This window comes from Bidens hawaiensis, unplaced genomic scaffold (genome assembly GCF_021521415.1).
Source record: "Bidens hawaiensis isolate Kalapana, Puna unplaced genomic scaffold, B.hawaiensis_p1.1 tig00012182_1, whole genome shotgun sequence".
Lineage (NCBI taxonomy): Eukaryota > Viridiplantae > Streptophyta > Magnoliopsida > Asterales > Asteraceae > Bidens > Bidens hawaiensis.
In genome coordinates, this window is record NW_027491980.1 from 21,692 (window position 1) to 44,184 (window position 22,493).

The 22,493-nt window shown below is 35.1% G+C and overlaps 2 protein-coding genes across 2 annotated transcripts; both read right to left on the reverse strand.

Annotated features, from left to right (window-relative positions):
- Positions 1-829: 829 nt before the first annotated feature.
- LOC143540201 (putative nuclear RNA export factor SDE5) lies at positions 830-3,500 on the reverse strand. The gene is made up of 11 exons (XM_077033324.1): positions 2,655-3,500; positions 2,552-2,577; positions 2,372-2,449; positions 2,203-2,273; positions 1,934-2,121; positions 1,755-1,840; positions 1,617-1,673; positions 1,436-1,503; positions 1,225-1,325; positions 1,091-1,152; positions 830-988 (listed from the first exon to the last, which is right to left on the reverse strand). Exons 1-11 carry the CDS (start codon positions 3,181-3,183, stop codon positions 857-859), a joined length of 1,398 nt encoding a protein of 465 aa, XP_076889439.1. The 5' UTR covers positions 3,184-3,500; the 3' UTR covers positions 830-856.
- Positions 3,501-14,505: 11,005 nt separating this feature from the next.
- On the reverse strand, positions 14,506-20,600 carry LOC143540202 (MLO-like protein 11). The gene is made up of 15 exons (XM_077033325.1): positions 20,380-20,600; positions 19,699-19,756; positions 19,363-19,589; positions 19,157-19,273; positions 18,967-19,027; positions 18,801-18,895; positions 18,639-18,713; positions 17,675-17,760; positions 17,503-17,552; positions 17,383-17,423; positions 17,132-17,302; positions 17,001-17,036; positions 16,851-16,918; positions 16,664-16,724; positions 14,506-15,128 (listed from the first exon to the last, which is right to left on the reverse strand). The coding sequence occupies exons 1-15, from the start codon at positions 20,509-20,511 to the stop codon at positions 14,721-14,723; spliced, it is 1,686 nt and encodes a 561-aa protein (XP_076889440.1). The 5' UTR covers positions 20,512-20,600; the 3' UTR covers positions 14,506-14,720.
- Between the last annotated feature and the right edge of the window lie 1,893 nt (positions 20,601-22,493).

Here is a 22,493-nt window from a genome sequence, read left to right on the forward strand (position 1 = left end):
GCTTCTTTGACTTTTGTTTGACTCTTCAAAAAAAAAACCCGCCGGAACCGGTTTTTCCGGGTACGAACCGAACCGGTTACAATTAAGAACCGGGTAGGAACCGGGTTGGAACTGATACTAACATACAAATATGAGAACCGGGTACGATTTTCGGGTACAAAAATACCCAAACCGGGTATTGTACCAACCGGGTTGGAACTGGAACCGGTTCCGGTTCGGTTCCACCAGTTAGGTTCCGGAACCGGTTTTTTTTGTGCACGTCTAGCCCTAGGTGTTTTTTTAAGGCCAAAAGAGACCGATAGAGCGTATATAACAGATCCGCAAGTGTGGTCACACATGCAACGAGTTTTAATTTTTGAATTAGAAACTAGGTTGTGTTTAGTACAAACAGGATTCAAACAAACCCGCAAACACATTAAACTTAAAAGGCCCGGGTTCAGGTTGACAGGTTCACATGTTAACCTGTCTATTTCCTTTTAGATGTTTGTATATGTTATAGCTTAAAATGGTTTTAAGCATTTTATGATAAAATCTGAAACTTAAAAAAATATAGAAATCAAGTTTTATAATTTAAATGTAACTGCTTTATATAAATTTTATTTTTTATTTCCCACATGCAAAAGTAAAAAAATCGAATCACACGAGGCATGCTGTGTTCATGTCAACCCCCAAATAATCATGACACGATACGATTCGTGGGTTTGTCACATATTCTAAAGTGACACCAATGCCACCAAAATACTTCATAAAAGCCTAATAGCATTAATAGATGCCTTCAAACAAACACAACAAGCATCGACGTTTCCAAACAAAAATAAGTTACGAGATTTAGCAAAGTTATCTAAGATGCTAGTTATCAATAAGCAACACACTCAGCCTTGTTAAAACTTAAACGGGTCGGATTGATGACATCAATCCGAATAGACATCACCTGCCCATCTTCTTCTTCGGTCCAATTTATCGCATCCCTCTCTAGTAGTTTGCGTATCTGCATACATTCACACAAAATATAAATAAATAATGAAAAAGCAAAACGACCAAAACAGATTATTCATGCGAGTGGAATTAATAAGAATCGCAGAATTCTTACCAGACGTTTACGTTTGTTCTTGTCATCATTGGCCCCAACCATGACTTTCAGATAATGAATGGCTGCACCAAACAGAATTCATTTAAGCTTTCTAAAAATATGAATAAAGCTATAAAACAAAAACGACAACTTACATGGTATGCCCGACATAGATTTCAATTGAGTTTTCAATAGATGTATCGCATCCTTTGGATCATAATCTTTTAGATTGATGGAAATCACTTCCCCATCATCACTACAACCAAAATCATAAAATCGCTTTCAAATTTTACATTTCCACCCAATAAGTAATTAAACAGCCTTTTGCTTTTTCATCATTAAGTAATTTGAAAATAATCTATAAACCTGTTTTGTGTGAGTAATTTGGTAGATTTTTCATCTGCCTCTCGAGCCTTAGCCATGTAAAAGTGTCCCTGCATAACCAAAAATATACCAACCAAACAAATAAACGTAAAACAAACTTTGTTGCTTTTGAATAATTAACATTGAAGACAATAAAACAACTCAAAAAACTAAAAATTCTTACCTGTTCAATGAGCTTATGTGAACGCTCATCGTCACCCTTGGCATATGCATCAGCAGCCTGTTGTCACATACGGCCGATCATAAATGCAATATACAATACAAAAACTGAAATATGTAAATAATAAGGCATCCTGCTTACGGCTCTATAATATTGTTTCATTGTAATCCAGTGTTCCATTACAGCTTCCCTCAAGGTCTCATAGTTATCCTCAACCTCTTCATTTCCTATTCATCTAAAAGCAAGCATAAAGATTATATTTAACTGTCAAAACTATTAATAGGAATAACATTTTGAAATTATATGTAAAAATGTCGTACCATTCTCATTAACTTCCTTCTTTACGATAGGAGTTTTAAGCTCTAAAGCCCTGTCTTCTAGAGGTGCAGTTACCAGACCGTATTTTCTAGTCCTAGGTTGCCTTTTTGGACGGACTGTTTCGTGTGCCACTTCAGATATTTGAGGACCACGATACAGGCTGCTCAAGATCTCTTTTTCAACATTTGACCTGTAAAAGAAATATGATTCACATTTTGGTTAAAACTTGAAATACCAAAAAAGAAGCCGAAAGTGGAAGCTTAATATTAACCTTCTGGATGGATCACTGATCTGTACTTTCTCTTCAAAGTTAACGCTCAGGTCTTCATGAGTATCCGTAGACTTGTTTATACATAGACGAAACAATGTAAGAATATGAGTTGGTAATGATGTTATAACTAAATATATCATGCTGTTAAATTCCTTTTAATATATCTTACTGTTTGGTCAACCGAGCTTGAAGTACCACTTCCCAAATCCACACTGGGAGCTGACATGTTCATCAGTCTCTCCATAGTCTGCAACAAGTAAAATAATAAAACAAGAATGTTGATTCACAAACAAAGAATATAAGCATTGAACCAAAAATGATATGCATGGAAATAATAGAGAAAACTAACCTCTTGGACATCATAGCCACAACCACCTGCAATATCAATATGCAGCCATTAGTACATAAACAACTGAAGCTTATAATAGAAAAATGAATGATTAAGTTCTTACCAAGAACTCCTCTAATGTCATCAATGCCTAAATTAAAGCCATCTCCAAGCATCTCATACAAAAACGACACAGTATCCGCGTTAATAGTTTCAGTTGGTACATTCTTAACAGGTTGTGGTTTCTCAACCCATATTTGAGAAACAGGAATCTCATTTGAAAACAACTTCACTGGTTTTGTAGTTTCACCAGTTCTTTTAGTTTTAGCCTTAACCCTCCCGTAATCTGCACCGATTACGCCAGAAACTGTACCCAATGATGCACCAGAGGTTCTTGGTTTATATCTAGAATGAACTGTTGCAGGTTCATTAGTTAAACCTCTTGGTCTTGCAAGGCCAGCACCATTTGTTCCAGAAACTTTACCCACAGTTGCACCAACTGATGGTGCAGGTGCTCTAGTAAAACCATCTGTTGATACATGTGTACTACTGTTGGAAGAGCTTCCCAACATAGTGTACAGTATATCACTTGCTTTGTGTACATCATAGCCTGCTTGGCTATAGGCAGATGCCATTTCTTCGGGAGATATCATTGATCCAAAAGCTTCGATCAGAATTTCTAGGTTCTTATCATCGGTATTGGAAAGGTTCAAATTCGAAGAAAGCCCTTTAATTATCGTCCTTACGCACACAAAAATGAACAAACATCATCACTAACGGTTAACAAAAAACAGAAAATCAAAATCTCCTACTTGAATAAGAAAAACAAGAGCAAAAAAACTTATGTTATACTTTAAGATCACCTACAAAAGCACTCACATTTTACAATCAACTTTAACTTGTGGTAAAATTCACACAATGAAAACTCTGATTAACTGTAATTTATATATGTTTATATCAATTTGAGTATTCAACACTTAGTACTGCTCATCCACTTATTATATTCCCTTAATAAATCCTACTTGATTAACTGTAATTTATCAATGCTTATCTGAAATCGTGTATCCCAAACCTATTACTGCTCATCAGTTCATTATTATTCTCTTTATAATCTCTAACTTGGGACTCAATAAAGACAATCCTCAACCCTAAAATTTCAAATATGATGATACAGAGCTGCTAGATCGTCTTACGTCTAAGCAAACACAAAAAACAGCACTAGAGTAGTAAAGTTACCTAGAGCAAAATCATCACTAACACTTAACAAAAATATAACGTCGAAAATTCTACTAAACTGATAACAAAAGATATAACTTCGACATGACAAAATCAAGAGTACAAAAACTTATATTACACTTTATGAACAGTCAAACACCAACAAAAACACTCACATTTTACAATGCACTTTATCTTGTAGTTAAATTCACACAATAAGAACTCTGATTAACTGAAATTTATCTATATCTGTCTTTAACTGAGTACTCAACACCTACAACTGCTCATCAATTTATTATATTCTCTTATAATCTCCAATTTGGGACCGATACGAGCCTCAGCAGTTAGCCCTGCAACTCATCACTAACGATTAAAAAAAGAAAAATCAAGATTCATGAGTATAAAAACTTGTACTATACTTTATGAGCAGTCAAACACCTACAAAAGCACTCACATTTTACAATCCACTTTATCTTGCGGCTACATTCACTCAATAAAAACTCTTAAGTGACTGTAATTTATATATTTGTATCTTAGCATGAGTATTCAACACTCAACACCTACTACAGCTCATCTTTTTTTTTATATTACTATTATTATTATAATGATCTCTACGAACAAAAGACGTACATCAACCCTAAAAGTAGTAACCTAGGGCAAAATCATCATCAGAAATCAATGTACACAACAATTACAGTAAATTAAACACGATCGGTGACAACGAAGATTACCTGGTGCTTCGTAATCACATTCCGATAACCACAATCTCAACGCCGTTGCCGGAAACTGACGCTACCGAATTCTTCTCTCTTGATGTTGCTAACGACGAAGACGATTGCAGAACGCCTACGCCGCCGTTGAAACGTTCGAGATTGGCTACGCCGGTGGCGGATGAGGAGCCGAAGAGGTTGCTTGAAGCTGGATGGTTTAGGGCTAATGGTAGGTTTAAAAGCCCCATGCTTCAGCTTCATAAAGGTGCAATTTTTATTATTTTTTATTTTTATTATTATTTTTTTATGTGTATTATATCATTGACATAGGGTTAGGGTTTGGGCTAACAAATTGGGCATTCTAAAGCCAGTCAAAACATATTAATTATTGGGTTAGGGACTTAGGGTTGATTTGATTAATTAGCTATGCAGTTAATGTGGAAAAATATCGGATTTTGCAGGGAGATTCAAAACATGATATAAACATGATCTATATACAATTAAGGTCCGATTGTAGTTACGGGCACTTTCAGTTTTAGAGTTGCTGCTGAAGATGCCATTTAGGGTTAAGTGGATGACCGATTGCAGGATTTTTCGATTTTGGGCAAATATCTAAGCGAACAGTTAACGAATATAAATGAACAAAACTGAATAAAGATAAACGAACATAAATGAACATATATAAATATAGGTACACGAACACGAACAAACATATCTAAGCGAACAGTTAGGGTCTGGAATGTGTTTGGGCCAACGATTTTAAATGTGGAGTGGACTTGGAATTAAATCTAATAAAATAGGCCAAAAGACGGCCTATAAACAAACAAACTGAGTAAAAAAACTTATATTATACCTTATGAACACCTACAAAAACACTCACATTTTACAATCCACTTTACTTTAAACTCTAATTAACTGTAATTTATCTATATTCCTCTTTAACTGAGTACTCAACACCTACTACTGCACATCAATTTATTATTATTATTATTATTATTATTATTATTATTATTATTATCTCCAATCTCTAATGAAGCATAAACGAAGTACGGCCTATAAACAAACAAACTGAGTAGAAAAACATATATTATACCTTATGAACACCTACAAAAACACTTACATTTTACAATCCACTTTACTTTAAACTCTAATTAACTGTCATTTATCTATATTCCTCTTTAACTGAGTACTCAACACCTACTACTGCTCATCAATTTATTATTATTATCATTATAATTATTATTATTATTATTATCATCTCCAATCTCTAATTAATTATCAGTAACCTAGGGCAAAATCAGCAAAAAATTAGTAACCTAGGGCAAAATCATCATCAGAAATCAATGTACATAACAATTACAGTAAATTAAACACGATCGGTGAACCATAAACAAAGTACAATCGATAAATAAACAAACTGAGTAGAAAAACTTATACTATACCTTATGAACACCTACAAAAACAATCACATTTTAAAATCCACTTTATCTTGTGGTTAAATTCACTCAATAAAAACTCCAATTAACTGTAATTTATCTATATTTCTCTTTAATTGAGTACTCAACACCTACTACTGCTCATCAATTTATTATTATTATTATTATTATTATTATTATTATTATTATATCTAATCTCTAATTAATTATCAGTAACCTAGGGCAAATCGTCATCAGAAATCAATGCACACAACAATTACAGTAAACTAAACACGATTGGTGAAGCATAAACGAAGTACGATCGATAAATAAACAAACTGATGATGTTTCATTGATCTATGTTTATCTTAACCTGAGTATTAACACTCAACGCCTACTGCTGCTCTTCATTTTCATATATAATAATAATAATAATAATAATAATAATAATAATTATAATAATAATAATAATAATTATTATTATTATTCTCTACGAACAAAAGCCGTACATCAACCCGAAAATTAGTAGCCTAGGGCAAAATCAGCATCGCAGGTGAATGTACGATCAATAAATAAACAATTACAGTAAATTAAACACGATCGGTGAAGCATAAACGAAATACGATCAACAAATAAACAAACTGATAACGTTTAATTGATCTACATACATCGCGTTAGAGATAATAATAATAATGCAGGCGGCGTTTGTTCGGTAACCGGTTGTTGTTCAGTTGCAGAGTTTGTTTTTACTAGCGGCGGTAACGTTAACGGTAACGGTGACGGCGAACGGCGGTGGTGGTGGTGGTGGTTGTTTATGAAGAAAGGACACACACTTCTTTCTTTCTTATTTTTCTTCCGAGAGAAGTTTCCGAGAAATGAAGGTGATCAAAGTGTGACAAGATGGGGAGCTACCTATTTATAGGGGTTCAGAGAGTCATGTTATCTTATGGTGAGACCGTTTTCTTAACCAAACTCACGCTGGCTTTTAGAGTTTGGTTTGGGTGTTTATTCGGGAAACCATATTGTCGGCTGCCACTTGATAGTCGTTCTACCACAAGAGCAAAATTATATGGTGTAACACACTGTGGGACGAAAGCTCGGGTGGACTCGGAGTTCAATTTGACAACCTTTGCGGGCTAGCTCAAATTCTTAGTTGTTAGGAGCTTCTATTATTATTATTAATTGTATTGATTGCGGAGACGTTATGGTGTTTTAAATTCTGAAAAAAAATTAATGTTTTTGAAGTTTTAAATAAGAAAGAAAAGTAAAACCGTGAAATAAGCTAAATTAAAATGTCAAAATTGAAATTAGTTTTCGCTGTTTCTAGTGTTTCAGAAACCACACCTTTATTCTTCTTCTCATTTCTTATTTCTTACTTCACCGACAATTAAAGCATTCAGATCTATTACTCCAACTGCTTATTCCGCTTCATTCTCTCTCTGTTTTCGTCTGTTTTCGCTGTTCCGTTATTCTGTTGCAACCGATTTTGACTTCCGTACAGTTTACCACACGACGCTGCTGGCTGCTCTGCTTATTCAACACACCGTTCTCACGCTGCCGGCCTTTCGCAAGCTGCTGGCTGCTCTTCTTATTCCGCATTAACACAAGCTGCCGCCACGACGCTGAAGCAAAAGAGTGAGCTTCTTGTAACCTGGCTGCCGTTGAGCTGTATCTGCCTTCATCATCTTCACGGTATACTCGTTCATTTCTCACTATTATTATTATTATTAGTATTATTATTATTATCATTAGAACATACGTGATCCGGATCTTTGGAGTATATTTTCATTTTAAGATCTCTTGACTATTATTGTTATTGCTACACACTATTATTATTATTATTAGTTTTTGTTACTATTATTATTATTATTATTATTGATTTGGTGTTCTATTGCTTGTGTTTGTGTGATTAGTTGCAACCATAGAGCGTAGGAACCATGACTATTACTTGAGACCATGTCCTGAAACGAGGGGTGTAGGAAAGAGTAAAAATAGGGAGCGTATATTGCGTTTGGCTTCTTGGAATGTAGGAACATTAAATGGTAAGTTGCTAGAATTGGTAGATGTGCTTAAAAGACGTAGGGTTCAGATAGCATGCCTCCAGGAGACTAAGTGGAAAGGACATAGAGGGGCTGAGTGTAATGGGTATAAGTTGTGGTACTCGGGGTCTGATGGAGCTAGGAATGGAGTGGGGTTTCTAGTGGCTAAGGAAATACACACTAGTGTGGTGGAGGTGATAAGACATAATGACAGGATTATGGTGTTGAAATTAGTACTAGGAGAGGAAGTAGTGGCAGTAGTCTCCGCCTACGCGCCTCATGTAGGCCTAGGGGACCAGGAAAAGAGAGAATTTTGGGATTTCCTAGACGCAGTGGTAGGGGGCATTCCTAGGGGGGAGAGGATTTGCATAGGAGGTGATTTTAATGGACACATTGGTAAGGCTAACGATGGTTTTCAAGCCGTACATGGGGGTTTCGGTTTTGGTGATAGGAATGAGACCGGAACAGATCTTCTAGAGTTTGCGGTGGCACATGACCTAGGTATTATAAATTCTTATTTTAGGAAACAAGATTCTCATTTAATCACTTTTAGCAGTGGCGGACGCGACACGCAAATTGACTACCTTTTGACGAGGCAAGGAGACCGACGTTGGTGGAAGGACTGCAAAGTCATACCCGGGGAGGCAGTTGTGACTCAACATCGACTACTAGTGACAGATATAGCCTTCAGAAATAAGCTGACTGTTCGAGAGAAGAAAGGTACACCGAGAATTCGATGGGGAAAGTTGAAGGACGAAAATCTCCTACTGTTTAAGGATAAACTCATACTGCATACGCGGGCTCGACTAAATGGGGACTCAACTCATATATGGGAAGCTATGGAGACAAAGATCATCCAAGTAGCAAAGGAGACTCTCGGGGTCACAACAGGAAAGACAAGTAGGCATAAGGAGTCTTGGTGGTGGAATGACGCAGTGCAAGACAAGATAAGGGACAAACAAGGATGTTTTAGGGAGCTAATGAGGTGCACGAATGAGGAGGAGCGAGTGGAATTGAGGGACAACTACAAAACGGCCAAGATAGAGGCGAAGAAGGCAGTGGCGGAAGCAAAGAAGGCGGCCTTTAAACGGATGTATGAAAGTCTATAAACAAAAGAGGGGGAACATGCTATGTTTAAGATTGCCAAAGCCAGGGAGCGTAGAAGGCAAGATCTAGGACCGGTGAAGTTCATAAAGGATACAGATGGGCATGTACTGGTCAAGGAGCAGGACATCAAGCTAAGATGGCAAACCTACTTCTACAATCTTTTTAACAATGGGAGAGCTTACCAAGAAGAACATGACAACACAAACTTTCAACGACAACAATCGAATAACTGCTACTGTCGACGGATCACACGAGAAGAGGTGAAGGATGCACTTAGGAGGATGGGAAGGTCTAAGGCGGTTGGCCCAGACAACATACCCATCGAGGTGTGGAAGTGTCTGGGGGAGGAAGGAGTCATGTGGTTAACTACTCTGTTCAATAGTATTCTCAAATCAGGGAAGATGCCAGACCAGTGGAGGAGCAGCGTTGTAGTTCCTATCTATAAGAACAAAGGAGACGCCCAATGTTGTGGTAACTACCGAGAAATCAAACTACTAAGTCATACTATGAAGCTATGGGAAAGAGTGATCGAGGTTAGACTTAGACGAGAAACTCAGGTTACGGTCAACCAATTTGGCTTCATGCCGGGGCGTTCCACCACAGAGGCAATACACCTTATAAGAAGATTAATGGAAAAGTATAGGGAGAAGAAGCGTGATCTACATATGGTGTTTATTGACCTAGAAAAGGCCTACGACAGTGTGCCACGACAGGTGCTCTGGGAGTGCTTGGAGGGTAGAAGAGTGCCCAGGAAATACATAGAGATAATTATGGATATGTATACCAGGAGTGAAACAAGTGTCCGTGCGCCAGTGGGGGATACTGATTTCTTTCCTGTAGAGGTAGGTCTTCACCAGGGGTCAGCGTTGAGCCCGTTTCTTTTTGCAGTAGTCTTGGATGAGTTGTCAAAGTCGATTCAGGGGACTCTCCCGTGGTGCATGATGTTCGCAGATGATATTGTGTTACTTGCTGAGAAAAAACAAGATCTAAACATGAGGCTTGAGGAGTGGCGAACAACCTTAGAGACAAAAGGTTTAAAGATTAGCCGATCTAAGACGGAGTACCTCCACTGTGATTTTGGTGGGATAAACGACAATGAAGACGCACAGATCACAATTGAAGGGCAGGTGGTCCCGCAGGTAACGAAGTTCAAGTATTTAGGATCATTTGTACAGAGCGATGGGGAATTAGACAGTGATGTGACCCACCGAGTTCAGGTAGGATGGTGTAGATGGAAAGCAGCCACAGGTATATTGTGCGACAAGAGTTTCCCGACTAAACTAAAGGGAAAATTCTATAGGGTGGCAGTTAGACCTGCAATGCTATATGGAACAGATTGTTGGGCCATCAAGAAGGCACAAGTGCGGAAGATGGAGGTAGCAGAAATGAGAATGCTACGTTGGATGTGTGGGCACACAAGGCTAGACCGAATAAGAAACGTTGTGTTTCGCGAGAGATTAGGGGTGGCGAACATAGCAGACAAGATAAGAGAGTGGAGATTGAGATGGTTTGGACATGTAAAGAGAAGACAGACGACGAATCCTGTTAAATCCGTAGAAAACATTACTATAGAGGGGAGGAGGGTAGAGGACGACCGAAATTGACTTGGGATGAGAGGATTAGGCATGATTTAATAGACCTAAACCTCTCCGAGGACATGGTTGAGGATAGGAATTCGTGGAGAAGTAGAATTAAAGTTAAGGAATTTTAGAGAGAATTTAATACCTTAGGGCTTAAACTTAACTTATTTAGGTCACATACCATAATGGTATTTCCCTTACATATATTATTATTATTATTATTATAATTATTATTAGCTTTTATATAGCTGTCAAACTGTGATCTTATTATTAATATTATTATAATTAGTAGTAGTTTTTATATAACTGTTAAACTTTGATTTCCTTTATTTTGCTTCATATACATGCACTTAGAGCCGAGGGTCTCTCTGGAAGCCACCTCTTTATTCCTTTGGATAGAGGTACGGTGTGCCTACATCCCACCCTCCCCAGACTCTACTTATAGCTTTGCTGTCGGTGGGATTTTATTGGGCATGATTGATTGATTGAATGATTGAAAATTGAAATTTAAGCTGACGTAAGCATTGAAAGAGATTTTTTGTGTGTTGGTGTGGGGGGGGGGGGGGTTGAAGTTACGTCTTACGGGTGAGGAGGGAAGGTGTAGACCATTGAGTTAACGACCACTTTAGTCAAGAGCTTGTGCCAACGCCGTAGGTTAGTGCTTTTTAAGGGTTCGTGTATTGCATTAGGTTCGTAAACCATAGGTAATTTATTAATGAAGGTTTTATTTTTCTTTATTAATTATAAAAAATAATGTTTTGAAGAAAGATTATCATATGTTAAAGAGAGATGATGGGTCAGTGTTGTATATGAGGTTAAATGGGAAGTATGAATAGAACTTGTGACAAAGAAAAGCCTTTAAAAATATAATTAAAAAATCACAGCTTAAAATATTAATAAAAGAACGAAAAAAAATCAAAAGACTAAAATGTTTCCCATGTCATTCCCATTAAAAAAACGACGAAAAGACATAATGACGAAAACAAGCATTCATTCCCATTAAAAAAACAACGAAAAGACATAATGACGAAAACAAACAAAAACACAATGATAAATAAAAAAAGACACAATAGATCGCAAATATAACACAATGTTGAGTAATATAACATAATATTAAGAAAATCAGATAAAATGTCAAAGTAAAAAAACACATAATCAATAACGAAAATAAACACAAAACACAATTATAAACAAAAATACACAATGATCTTTTTTCCTCAACACTATGCTTTTTTTTTTTAAAATGAGAAAGACGGTGGAAACACTTTTGTGTTTTTACTTTTTTCGTTTTTTTAATTAAATTTTGAGTTATGATTTTTTTTAATTATTTTTTCATTATTTTTTTGAGAGATTTTTTTACTACAAATTATTCGCATCATTCTCATTTTTGTCTCCCTTTATAAAATAACTTGACCCATATTTATTAATACTTAATACTTTATGCTATTGTGTTTGTATTATGTAAACATGGATCAATAAAAAAACAACAAAATTAAATTGCGAGTATTAGGTGTTAAATCATGAAAAAAAATTAAAGTTTTCAGAGTTTCAAAAAAGGAAGAAAAGTTAAAACCCTAAAATAAATTAACGTCATTAGAATATATGTAAAATAGAGAACCAAAAAAACAAAATAAAAATTTTAGCTAACATTAGCATTCGAAGAAGCGTGAGATGGACCCGAGTGAGGAGGGAGGCCCAGACCATAGACTATAGAGCTCACGCCAAATGAGCAGTAATTGCTCTCAAATGCTTCGAGTGAACATCTTATGAATATAAATAGCTAGTATTGAGGACCCAAGCCTTTTTCGGCTCCGTAAACGTATCCATATAAAGAGAAAATTGTCATATCAAAAGATGAGAGGTTAGCGTCGTGTATGAGTAAAGTGTATCTGATAGTGTAAGCTATTGTGTTTGTACTACGTCTATACTCTATATGTACCAATAAAGAAAACAAAAATGTGCATAGACCAATATTATGTGAGAGAAGTAGATTCTCGTAATTGATATAGAAGAATTAACTGTAATTTTTTACGTGGTTTAGTTAAATTATCGATTTCAATTACTTGTCCAAGATAGTAAAGTTTTACTTTCTTGTCATTTAAAACCATCTTATAAGACCATGTATTATCGTTCATTCTCCTCAATTTCCATAATTCGTCACGTATGTGCTACATCAGTGCCAACTTAGTATTTTCTCCATCATTTAACCTAACCACTCAACTCATGTATGGTTCATTTCCCTCATTCTACGTCATTCTTCACTGTTATATTACTTAATAATATTAAAAATGAAAAAGAAAAGAAAAAAAAAACAAAAACAAAAAAATCTCATTAGATGGACTTCCACCATCCTTCAAAGGACGAGCATGACCATGACCAAGGCCATTCCCATCCCGTCATGCATGGTCATTTGGGGGTGGTGTGGTGTTCAAAGGGCTCATTTGCATGACCCTTTGTCCACGACTTTACATAGAACCTTTTCCCTTGCTCAAATGAGTCATATCGTACGACCTAAGTATTAACACCGGCTATTGTTTCTATTAACTTTATCTAAAGTAATAGAAGTACCCTTAAAGTTTTGAATATGATTTTCAGCAATGTAAATATTTGAATGTGTTCAGTATCATAATCACTTTTTGTATATTAGAGCATTCTAATTCTGTTTCCTATCCCTATATCCATATATATCATATAATTACACTAAAAAACACTATATTTCTCTCTCCTGTTTAATCAAATAATATTTTTTTATACATTTTTCATTACAGTTTCTCTCTCCACCCTATAATTTACAAAAAAATCACTACATTTTCCCCAAATTTACAAAATATCACTACCTTTTCTCTCTCCACCCTATAATTTACACTCACAACCCCACCCTATAATTTACAAGCCCTCCTCACATAATTTTAGGGGATGGGTTGGGAATGCTATACATAAAAATAAATTACACATAAATTAAAAAATGATCGCTAAGAAAGAAATTATTATTGTGTATCTTTCATTATGGCTTAGTGGTAGGAGGGCTTGGATTTTCTAGTGGAGACCTAAGTTTGATCCCCACTTGTGTCAATATATGTGGATATTAGCAATGAAAGATTTGCACTGCATTCTCGGGTTTAAAATACAAAGAAAAAAAAATGATAAGATTGGATAGGGGAAGAAAGGAAGTGAAATTATATACTAAAAGGAATTCTCGAGTTAAAATAAAAGAAAAGAAAGTGCTAAACATTCTTGAGTTAGATAGGAAGGAAAAGATAGGAAAAAAAAATCGTAACTTTACAAATATGTCCTCATTCTTGAGTTAGATAGCAAGGAAAAGATACGATAAATTATTAATATTATACATGGCTATAAACTTTTCATTCACATAAAGTTTTGGAGGAAAAAAACTCTATTTTTTCTTTTCATTCTCTTTCTTTTCTTAAAAAAAAAACTCAAGAATGAAAAAAGAAAATTTTTCTTATCTTTTCTTTTCCAAACCCTTAAATAAAAAACTCAAAAATGCAGTGTTGAGCTAAACCTTGCAAGGTTGTCAGTTTGGATCTCGAACCCACCCAAGTTTTCACCCGTTTGTTACGTTAGAGAGTTATGCTCTTGTGACTACACAACGACTATCAAGTAGCAACCGACGGTATGGTTTTCCGAGGAAACACCCAACCAAACTATGAAGCTAACGTGAGCTCGGTTAAGACAACATAGTCTGGCCAGAGTGGAACAACAGAGACTTCCAAAATTGAAAAGTACGGTGCCTAACATACAAGAAAGTTGTACGACACCGGTGGGGGGGGGGGGGGTTAATTAGTTTAGAATGACTAGACTCATCACTTCATGTACCCAACACATGGGTCCACAGTGAGTTGTAAAGTCCAAACAACCAACTAGACAAAATAATGCAAAAGAGCACTCAAGATTGTGTCTTTCCTTACTCAAGATTGCATATTTCCTTTTTGAGCAAGGAAAGTTTCAATCTTATGTGGTTACTTAACTTCTTGTGCTAAAAACTTAACATGAAACTGTAAATATTATTCTACATTTTAACTGTCACAATTTCTTATATACCACCTCAACATATTAACATGCAAAAGTAACTATAAAAAGTTAAAAACCACCTATCTTCACCTTCATTCCCGCTGAGCTGGCAACGACGCTGACCTCATAAAAACTTCCGGCACAAAACTTGGTGAAGCCGAAGAACACACGGATGCACACGGTCTAAGCAGAGGCGTACCAGCCCGGCTCGAGTTTTCATTAGCCACAAGCGGGGACCTTGAACCATCCGTCATTGGACCACTATGCGGCTGCAGCTCGATGTCAATAACCTGACCGGGTGCTAGCCCGGCTTGTGGACTATCGAGCTCGTGGTGGTCAAATTCTTCTACAGATACGACGGTGCTTGTATCGGTGTGAATCGTTGAGTCGTCATTATATATTCCTAACCGCCTTCTCCTTCTTCGGGCTTCCTTTCCCCATCCATGGATTGTATCTCTTATTCTTTGTGGAATTAGTGCAGCCTTGTAATTTGTACCCATCTGCATACACACACATAATATAGACGGGTGTTCATTTCAAAACCAATAATATGCTGAGAACTACCAATGCCGTATTAAATTGCATACTATTTGCTATATATATTAAATCATCCAGAAGGCTTGTAGATTTCAACGACTGATTCTAAAAATTTACAATATTAATAGTCTTTGCATGCATATGTTAAATACATTTTATTCTTAACATGAAAACAGTGAGAACCAATTTGGTGTTATTATTAAGTTTATTTTTATAGGTGTTTGCTGTTATTGTTTGTTCGTATTTGCTAATTTTCGATTATGAGACGTTATAAGTATTTGCTTATTTATATTTTGTTATTATTAGATTTTTTTGCTGTTATAAGTATATGTTGGTATTTGTTGTTATTAATTTTTTTTCTTGATTTTGATTCTTTGGTTGTAATTTTTAGGTTTTTTTTTTGTTTTTATAAATCATTGCTTATGTAGATTGGTATTGTAGTTGATATTGTTTCTTACGTTCTCATTTTTTTATAAATTGGTATTATTTCCTACGTTCTCATGTTAAGATTAAAATGTACATGAACCTTCCCCCACATTTTTATATATATTTTATAAAAAGTTAGGATAGAGGATATAAAATAAAGAAAGAGTGAGAAGAGACAAATAAACATTTGTTTTTCAAATTTACATTGTTTGTTGAAGTGAAATGTACACATGTTATACGGTCCTCGCAATAGCAGTACTAAATCGTGTAATTTTTTTATTTGATAAATGATTCATGCTTTTAAAGTGTAGTACTTCTTAAAGACCAATATGTATGCTATGTAGATAAAAAGGCATCAAACTAGTTTGTTCATATGGAATTTTAAAGTTTAATAATTTCCCTACATGAGTAGGTTCTATACGTAAACGAATTTTGTGCACACACACACACACACACACATATATATAGGATTAGGATCATGTGAGAACTTTTTGGGAATTGAGAACTATGAGAACCATTTTGGACCACAAAAAACCCAAAAATAAAAAAAAATCATAAAACAAAAAAAAAACACAAAAATAAAAAAAGTAAAAAAAAAATCTTATTTATCATCCCGGTTCATAAAAAAACGAAAAAAAAAATTCTCAGTTTAGCTAAATTATGCATATATGTATAATATGTACATATATTTACACACATGTTTTTTTATTATACATACATGTATAACTTAAGGTAAATGATAATGTACATATGTGTATATTACGTAGCTAGAGATTAAATAAAATTATACACATGTGTATAGGTATAATACGAATTAATTAAAAAAAAAAATTTGTGTGTTTGTTTTTTTTATGAAACCGGAATGAAATATAAGAATTTTGGTTTTTTTACTTTTTTAAAATTTTCGTTTTTTTTTGTTTTATAATTTTTTAAATATGTTTTTAGAGGTTTTTTTTAGTGGTCTAAAATGATTCTCAAAGTTCTCAATTTGCAAAGGGTTCTCTTAGGATCCTTACCCTAATATATGTGTGTGTGTAAATGTTTTTTTAAAATTTTTGGTCGGAAATTATACCTGGGTAACGAGTGCATAAAGCGGTAAGGTGCTATAGCTGCATAAGAACTGGCCCATAAACCTATAACACATAATAAAAGTGAGCGATATCCTGTTTTGACCCACCACCCAACCCGATCAGCCCATTTTGCTACTTTTAACCAACACGTATAAAATCTGGTGAAACTGAATGTAAACAAACACGTACCCCAAAATCAACCGTATATACACGACTGTGTGGTTCTTGATAAAACAAGAATTATAGCCAAATTGCCACTGCAACAACAAAAACAAAAAAGTTTATACAACTCAAGTTTAAACATCAAACATGGCTAAGAAATCAAGTAACTGAAATTACCCAGAACCAAAAGAACGAAGCTAGCTCAAACGCGTTCTGCACATAAGTTTATTTCAAGTTAGACAACCAAATTATCTAAAGATTTTGGATTAATGAAAACAAATTTGAAACAATGAAAAGGTGATGCTGACCTGGAAAAGAATGAAATGGATTAAAGAGAGCAATAACTCTGGCTTTTTAAACCAAAAGAGTTCATCTCGAGGCTTTAATCTCGTTTCACTAAAATATTGAGTAATTTGAGCACTCTCTAGAGCCAAAGTAGCAATAACATGTTGTAATTTTGCCCCCACAAGTAAAACAAGCTGAATGTATACATATGCAATCAGAACTATAATCTAAAGCTAGCCACAATGTTAATAAGATAAGAAAATCGAGTACGTACAGTAATAGGAATAATGGCAATCCAGAAATAAAGATTTGATCCTGCAAGATATGCATGATAATCAATCAAGATTTGTTTTTCCAACGCTGGTTTTATACATAATTAGTTCACATCACGTACCTTTTATATTAAACAGCATAAAAGCAACCACAAACCCCCAAAGCGGGCCACTGCAAGAAACCGAACAAACAAACAAAAAAAATCAACTTTCGAACAGTAATGGTATTTATGTTAAATTTATGTATAAAATTAACATGTGTGAATAAAAATAGCAAGAAAGAAAATACATTACCTGACTCCAACTATTCTTTGAAACTCTTCTTCCATAGAACGAATCATATAACTGTGAAAATCATATTTTGATGTGAGGTGATGGTTCTGTCATGAATAAGAAAAATAAACCACTGTGAATAATAATCTGAAGGTACAACAAATTTAATTGCCCATATTACATATCATATAAGGTTGACCATTGATGTTCAGACTCGTTATTCATGTTAACCAACTAACAATGCATTATGGCTAGGGGTGTAAACGAGCCAAGCTAATCTCAGCTCAAGCTTGCCTCATTTAACTTACAAGAGGCTGAGAGCTCGAGCTCGGCTCATTTAACTTACGAGAGGCTGAGAGCTCAAGCTCTGCTCATTTAACTTACGAGAGGCTGAGAGCTCAAGCTCGGTTCGTTTCGAGCTGTACTTCTAAAGCTCCAGCTCCGCTTGTTTATTATTTATTAGTTATTTTATTAATTAATTTATACACGTTTATAACTATTTTATAATTATAAATTTTATCTTATGTTGATTTATATACATTTATAACTATATTCATAATCATCATATATATATGTGCGTGTGTGTGTGTGTAGTTATTTTATCATAAGTTTATAAAATATATTTATTATTGTGTGTGTATATATATTTAATACATTAAATAAAAATTATATAAACAGTGGGCTCATTTAGGCTCGAGAGTCTACACGGGCTCGATAAGTGAAGCTCAGCTCGGGCCCACTAATTAAATGAGCTTGTTTTTAGGTCCGTGCTCGTATAAGCTTGTCACGATCTGAGCTTTTAGCGAGCTGGTCTTGAGAAGCTCACAAGTGGCTTGGATAATTTACTCCCCAACTTATTGCTAGTGCAATAAATTTTTAAAAAACATAAATATTTTCCAAGTAGATATAGGGTGATATCTAGCTGTAAAGGGGACCTCAGCAACTGTACAACAATATTAATTGCTTTTGTCGAAATTTGGCATACCATGATGAACGCTTTACGCAGAGTTAGGTAATCTGCACGAACAACCGAACGCCCAAATTTCCGAAAGAAACATATCTGTATAGCAAATTATATAATAAAATATTATCATCCACATAGAAAGATTAAAGCTAACTATGCAAAAATAGGAGAGAATGTACCTACCATCCAAGTTAAAAATCCATTCCTAACTAACGGATTTGATGAGTGGAATTTGGCCATTGTTGATTGTCTCTTAAATAGCTCATTTCTTGATATTTCTGCATTAAAATATATATTAATTGTATACATGATACCATCGTTAAATTTAAAAATGATAAGTATATAATACCGGTTAGCACATCATGTCGGTCCACTTGAGCCTCATCCTCCCATCTCCTCCAACTATGAATCTGGAGAGATTACAAATTTACAACAAATAAATATTTTCATATTATGTTATCTTTATATAATTATCAAGTATATAATAATAATAATAATAATAATAATCATAATCATAATAATAATAATAAGTATGTAACCTTCACTACAGCAAGAAGCATTGTTAAGCAGCTGTACGACACGTGAGTTATTGCCATGACAAAAATAAAGCGGTGGAGTTGCTCAAGGCCTTCATATGATACAAACGGCTCGTAATCCTGTATATTAAAAATGGCAACAAAAATATATTAAAGGGTTTAAAAAAACATAATACATGAAGTACCGATTGTAAATTATTGTGACCTACCTTCTTACACGTGTTCTGATTCAATACATTCAACACTCTCCTATGAGGATACACGAAACTCATAAAAAGTTTCCGCTTATTATCATTATTCTCCATTTCTTCATCAACCTCGGATCGAGTACATGGAGCAAATGCGCTATTGTAGAATTTTGAGGGGATACAAATGTTTGATATAATACTAGAAGTAGCTGTTAGAAGGAGGGATAAGAAGCCAAGAAGCATCAACTCTGCACACAAACAACCAAAACATATGAATCATTAACATTTCTTAAATTAAAAAAAAACATAACTATGAAGCAGTTACATTTCTTAAATAGGTTTTGTATACTGGAATACCTTCTTTCATTTTCTCCACAGCAGCAAGCAACGGCTTGCGGTTTGTTTTCTTCAACCACTGGCATGTCAAATTAAATTGTCAGGAACATTTAAAACCTATAACTATTGCAGCATAATAGTAACAAATTGGCTTGCATAAATATTAACAAAAACAAATTATTGCATACACTTGGATAAATCACATATCGTTCATTCATTATCTCAATTAAAGGTGTGCATGAAACTGAAAAACCGATCGGGAACCGAAAAAACCAAACAAAACAAAAACTGACGGTTTGGTTTTATGTTTTTGTAAAAACCACGTTTACAGTTCGGTTATGGTTTTGCATGTAATAAAAACCAAAAAAAAAAACCGAACCGAATTTATACATTTTCAGTTTTTATTTTATGTAATTTATAAGAACTTTTGATAAATATGTAACTCATATATTTTAGCCCAAATGTATAATAATAAAATAGTTATCAATAAACAAGATGATTTAAGCCCAGAATTTTCAAGCTCAAATGCAGAACCGAACCCAAACCGAAACCAAACCGTCTTCAAAAATTTAAAAACTAAAGTTTCAGTTTTTGGTTCGGTTTTAGCCCAAACTGAACAGTGCACACCCCTAAATTCTCAGTAGGCACCAAATTAAACAATACAAGCATATATCACATTAGAATGAAGAACACAACACTTACATTGCTTAACCGATGAATCGACCTCTCGACAATCAACGAAACAACAACAAAGACAGTCAAAACAGTAGCCACAGACCATGTTGGAGTCAAAGCCAAAGATCTTGACTCTTCCTGGTCAACTTCAGAAGACATACTTCACACAACAACTCTAATAAATAAGATTTGTGTTTTCTTCTGAATAATCTCTCACAGACATTTAGTCGAACAGGTGGTGTGCACACATTAATAACCCAATAATAATTCAAACCCACTTTTCTTGGAGCTCAGTAACAAGTTAATGATAACATAGCATAACAAAAAGTTACTAAGTCTTGAACAAATCAAGATTGAACCTTTAGTGGTTTCAAAGATACCCAACAACTGTGTGTGTTGAGTGTGTAATGTAATAAATAAATATGCAAATTGAGGGTTTGGTTCTTGGAAGTAGTTTTGTTAATAGTTTTCTACATCTGGAGTTTGAATGAAGCACAGACAACAGCTATAAATATAATATTTTTATTAGTATAATAATAAATTATTACATAATAAACATCTTTTTTTTATATATAATTTTCCTTTTTGAAAATGAAAAATTTGGATTTCGTTAAAAACAAACAACAATGTTAAATAACCGAGCAGCAAGCCATGTCGCAACCCTTTTGGCTAATAATATATATATATATATATATACACATATATAGGTAACAATAAATAATTAAATAAATGTGTATTGGTTTTTATTAATCCTAATTATCGTCTTTTGGTCACTGCCGGTCCCAACTAACGAATTGGCTGCTCCCGGTCCCAACTTTTAATGTATTTGTTCCTAACAGTTCACGACTAACAGAATTCTAGCGTCGTTAGTTTCAGGTCGCCGGAAAAATGTTTTTTGTCGGAAAACTCAAACTTTTTCCCGAAAACTCAATATTTTCGTCCCAAACATCTTGGCAACTTCGTATCGGACCTTTAGGAACCTTTTTCTAGTAAAAGCCCCGATTATTGAGGTTGCCGGAAACCCTATAACCATCGTCGGAATCGGTTGATTGTGCTCGAGTGGTGGTAGTTGGTTGACGGTGAGTCAATTGGTGGTGGTTGCGGTGTTCGGGTGGTGCTTTCCGGCAACAAATTTGACTTTTTCGGCCAAAAATGATTTTCCGATGACCTGAAACTAATGGCATTAGGATTTTGTTAGTTGCGAACCATTAGAAACAAATACTTTAAAAGTTGGGACTGTCATTAGCCAATTTATTAGTTGGTACCGACAGTGACCAAAAGACAATAGTTGGGATTAATAAAACCAATATGTAGGACATGAGTCACGATTTTATTAAACAATATTAATAAAACAAACAAATAATCTCTTTATACAATTTGGGAAATTGTAGTACATATACCGTGTACAAATTTAAACGAGAATAACAACAAATATAACGTATATACATGTCTTGATTCGTACCGAAGTCCTTAACTTGTGCTTGAACGCTGAATTCTTTGACGAGTTGAAACTGGCCCGGAGCCGAGTTGATCATCGTGTTGAAGCCTCACCGGAACCAAGCTCACATCGTATAGCTCGTGTTCACCGAGACCCGAGCATCACCTCCGAGTCATGTCTTCTTGTACACCCCTTCGCTTGGTGAACCCGTCTTGATCACCCGAAAACATCTACACATTTCTAGCTACAAAACTGAACAAATTGTGGTTCCCCGTTGTGGCTGAGGATTTATGTTAAACAGAGCTCCCTTAAAACAGATTTCGGGCTACCTCCGCAAGCCCGTCTGTTTCCCAGGGTACAACAGCCGAAGCAGTATGTACTGCCGGGATTAACCTAGCACCCGAACTTTATTTGTAACGAGAGTTCGAGATCTCAAAGCTGGAAACGAAAGTTGAGAATTAGTGGTTGATTGTGTGACCGAATTCGTAGTCATGTTACTAGGTCTCGTTTTTTTTTCGGTGTCCAAATCTGCTCACCCGAGATGTCTATATATAGCAACCCATGTGATGAGTCACGGGACACGTGGCAGCGTGTGGTGCGCATACCACCAGAAGATGACACCTAGCATGCCGACTCACCTTCAGTCACGACACATGGCATGTTGTGGCACACTGACTCCCTGGTCGTGACACATGGCACGCTG

Bases quoted from the DNA above. Each gene is read 5' to 3' on its own strand.
- LOC143540201 (XM_077033324.1), bottom strand. From the start codon at position 3,183: ATGATATCTCCCGAAGAAATGGCATCTGCCTATAGCCAAGCAGGCTAT. The intron at 2,122-2,202 runs GTTAATATTAAG...TTTCTTTTACAG, and splicing joins ATCAGTGATCCATCCAGAAG to GTCAAATGTTGAAAAAGAGA. The intron at 989-1,090 runs GTAAGAATTCTG...GAATGTATGCAG, and splicing joins AGAACAAACGTAAACGTCTG to ATACGCAAACTACTAGAGAG.
- LOC143540202 (XM_077033325.1), bottom strand. From the start codon at position 20,511: ATGTCTTCTGAAGTTGACCAGGAAGAGTCAAGATCTTTGGCTTTGACT. The intron at 18,714-18,800 runs GTAGGTACATTC...TTTGCTATACAG, and splicing joins ATGGATTTTTAACTTGGATG to ATATGTTTCTTTCGGAAATT. The intron at 16,919-17,000 runs GTAATTTCAGTT...TTGTTGTTGCAG, and splicing joins CTTCGTTCTTTTGGTTCTGG to TGGCAATTTGGCTATAATTC.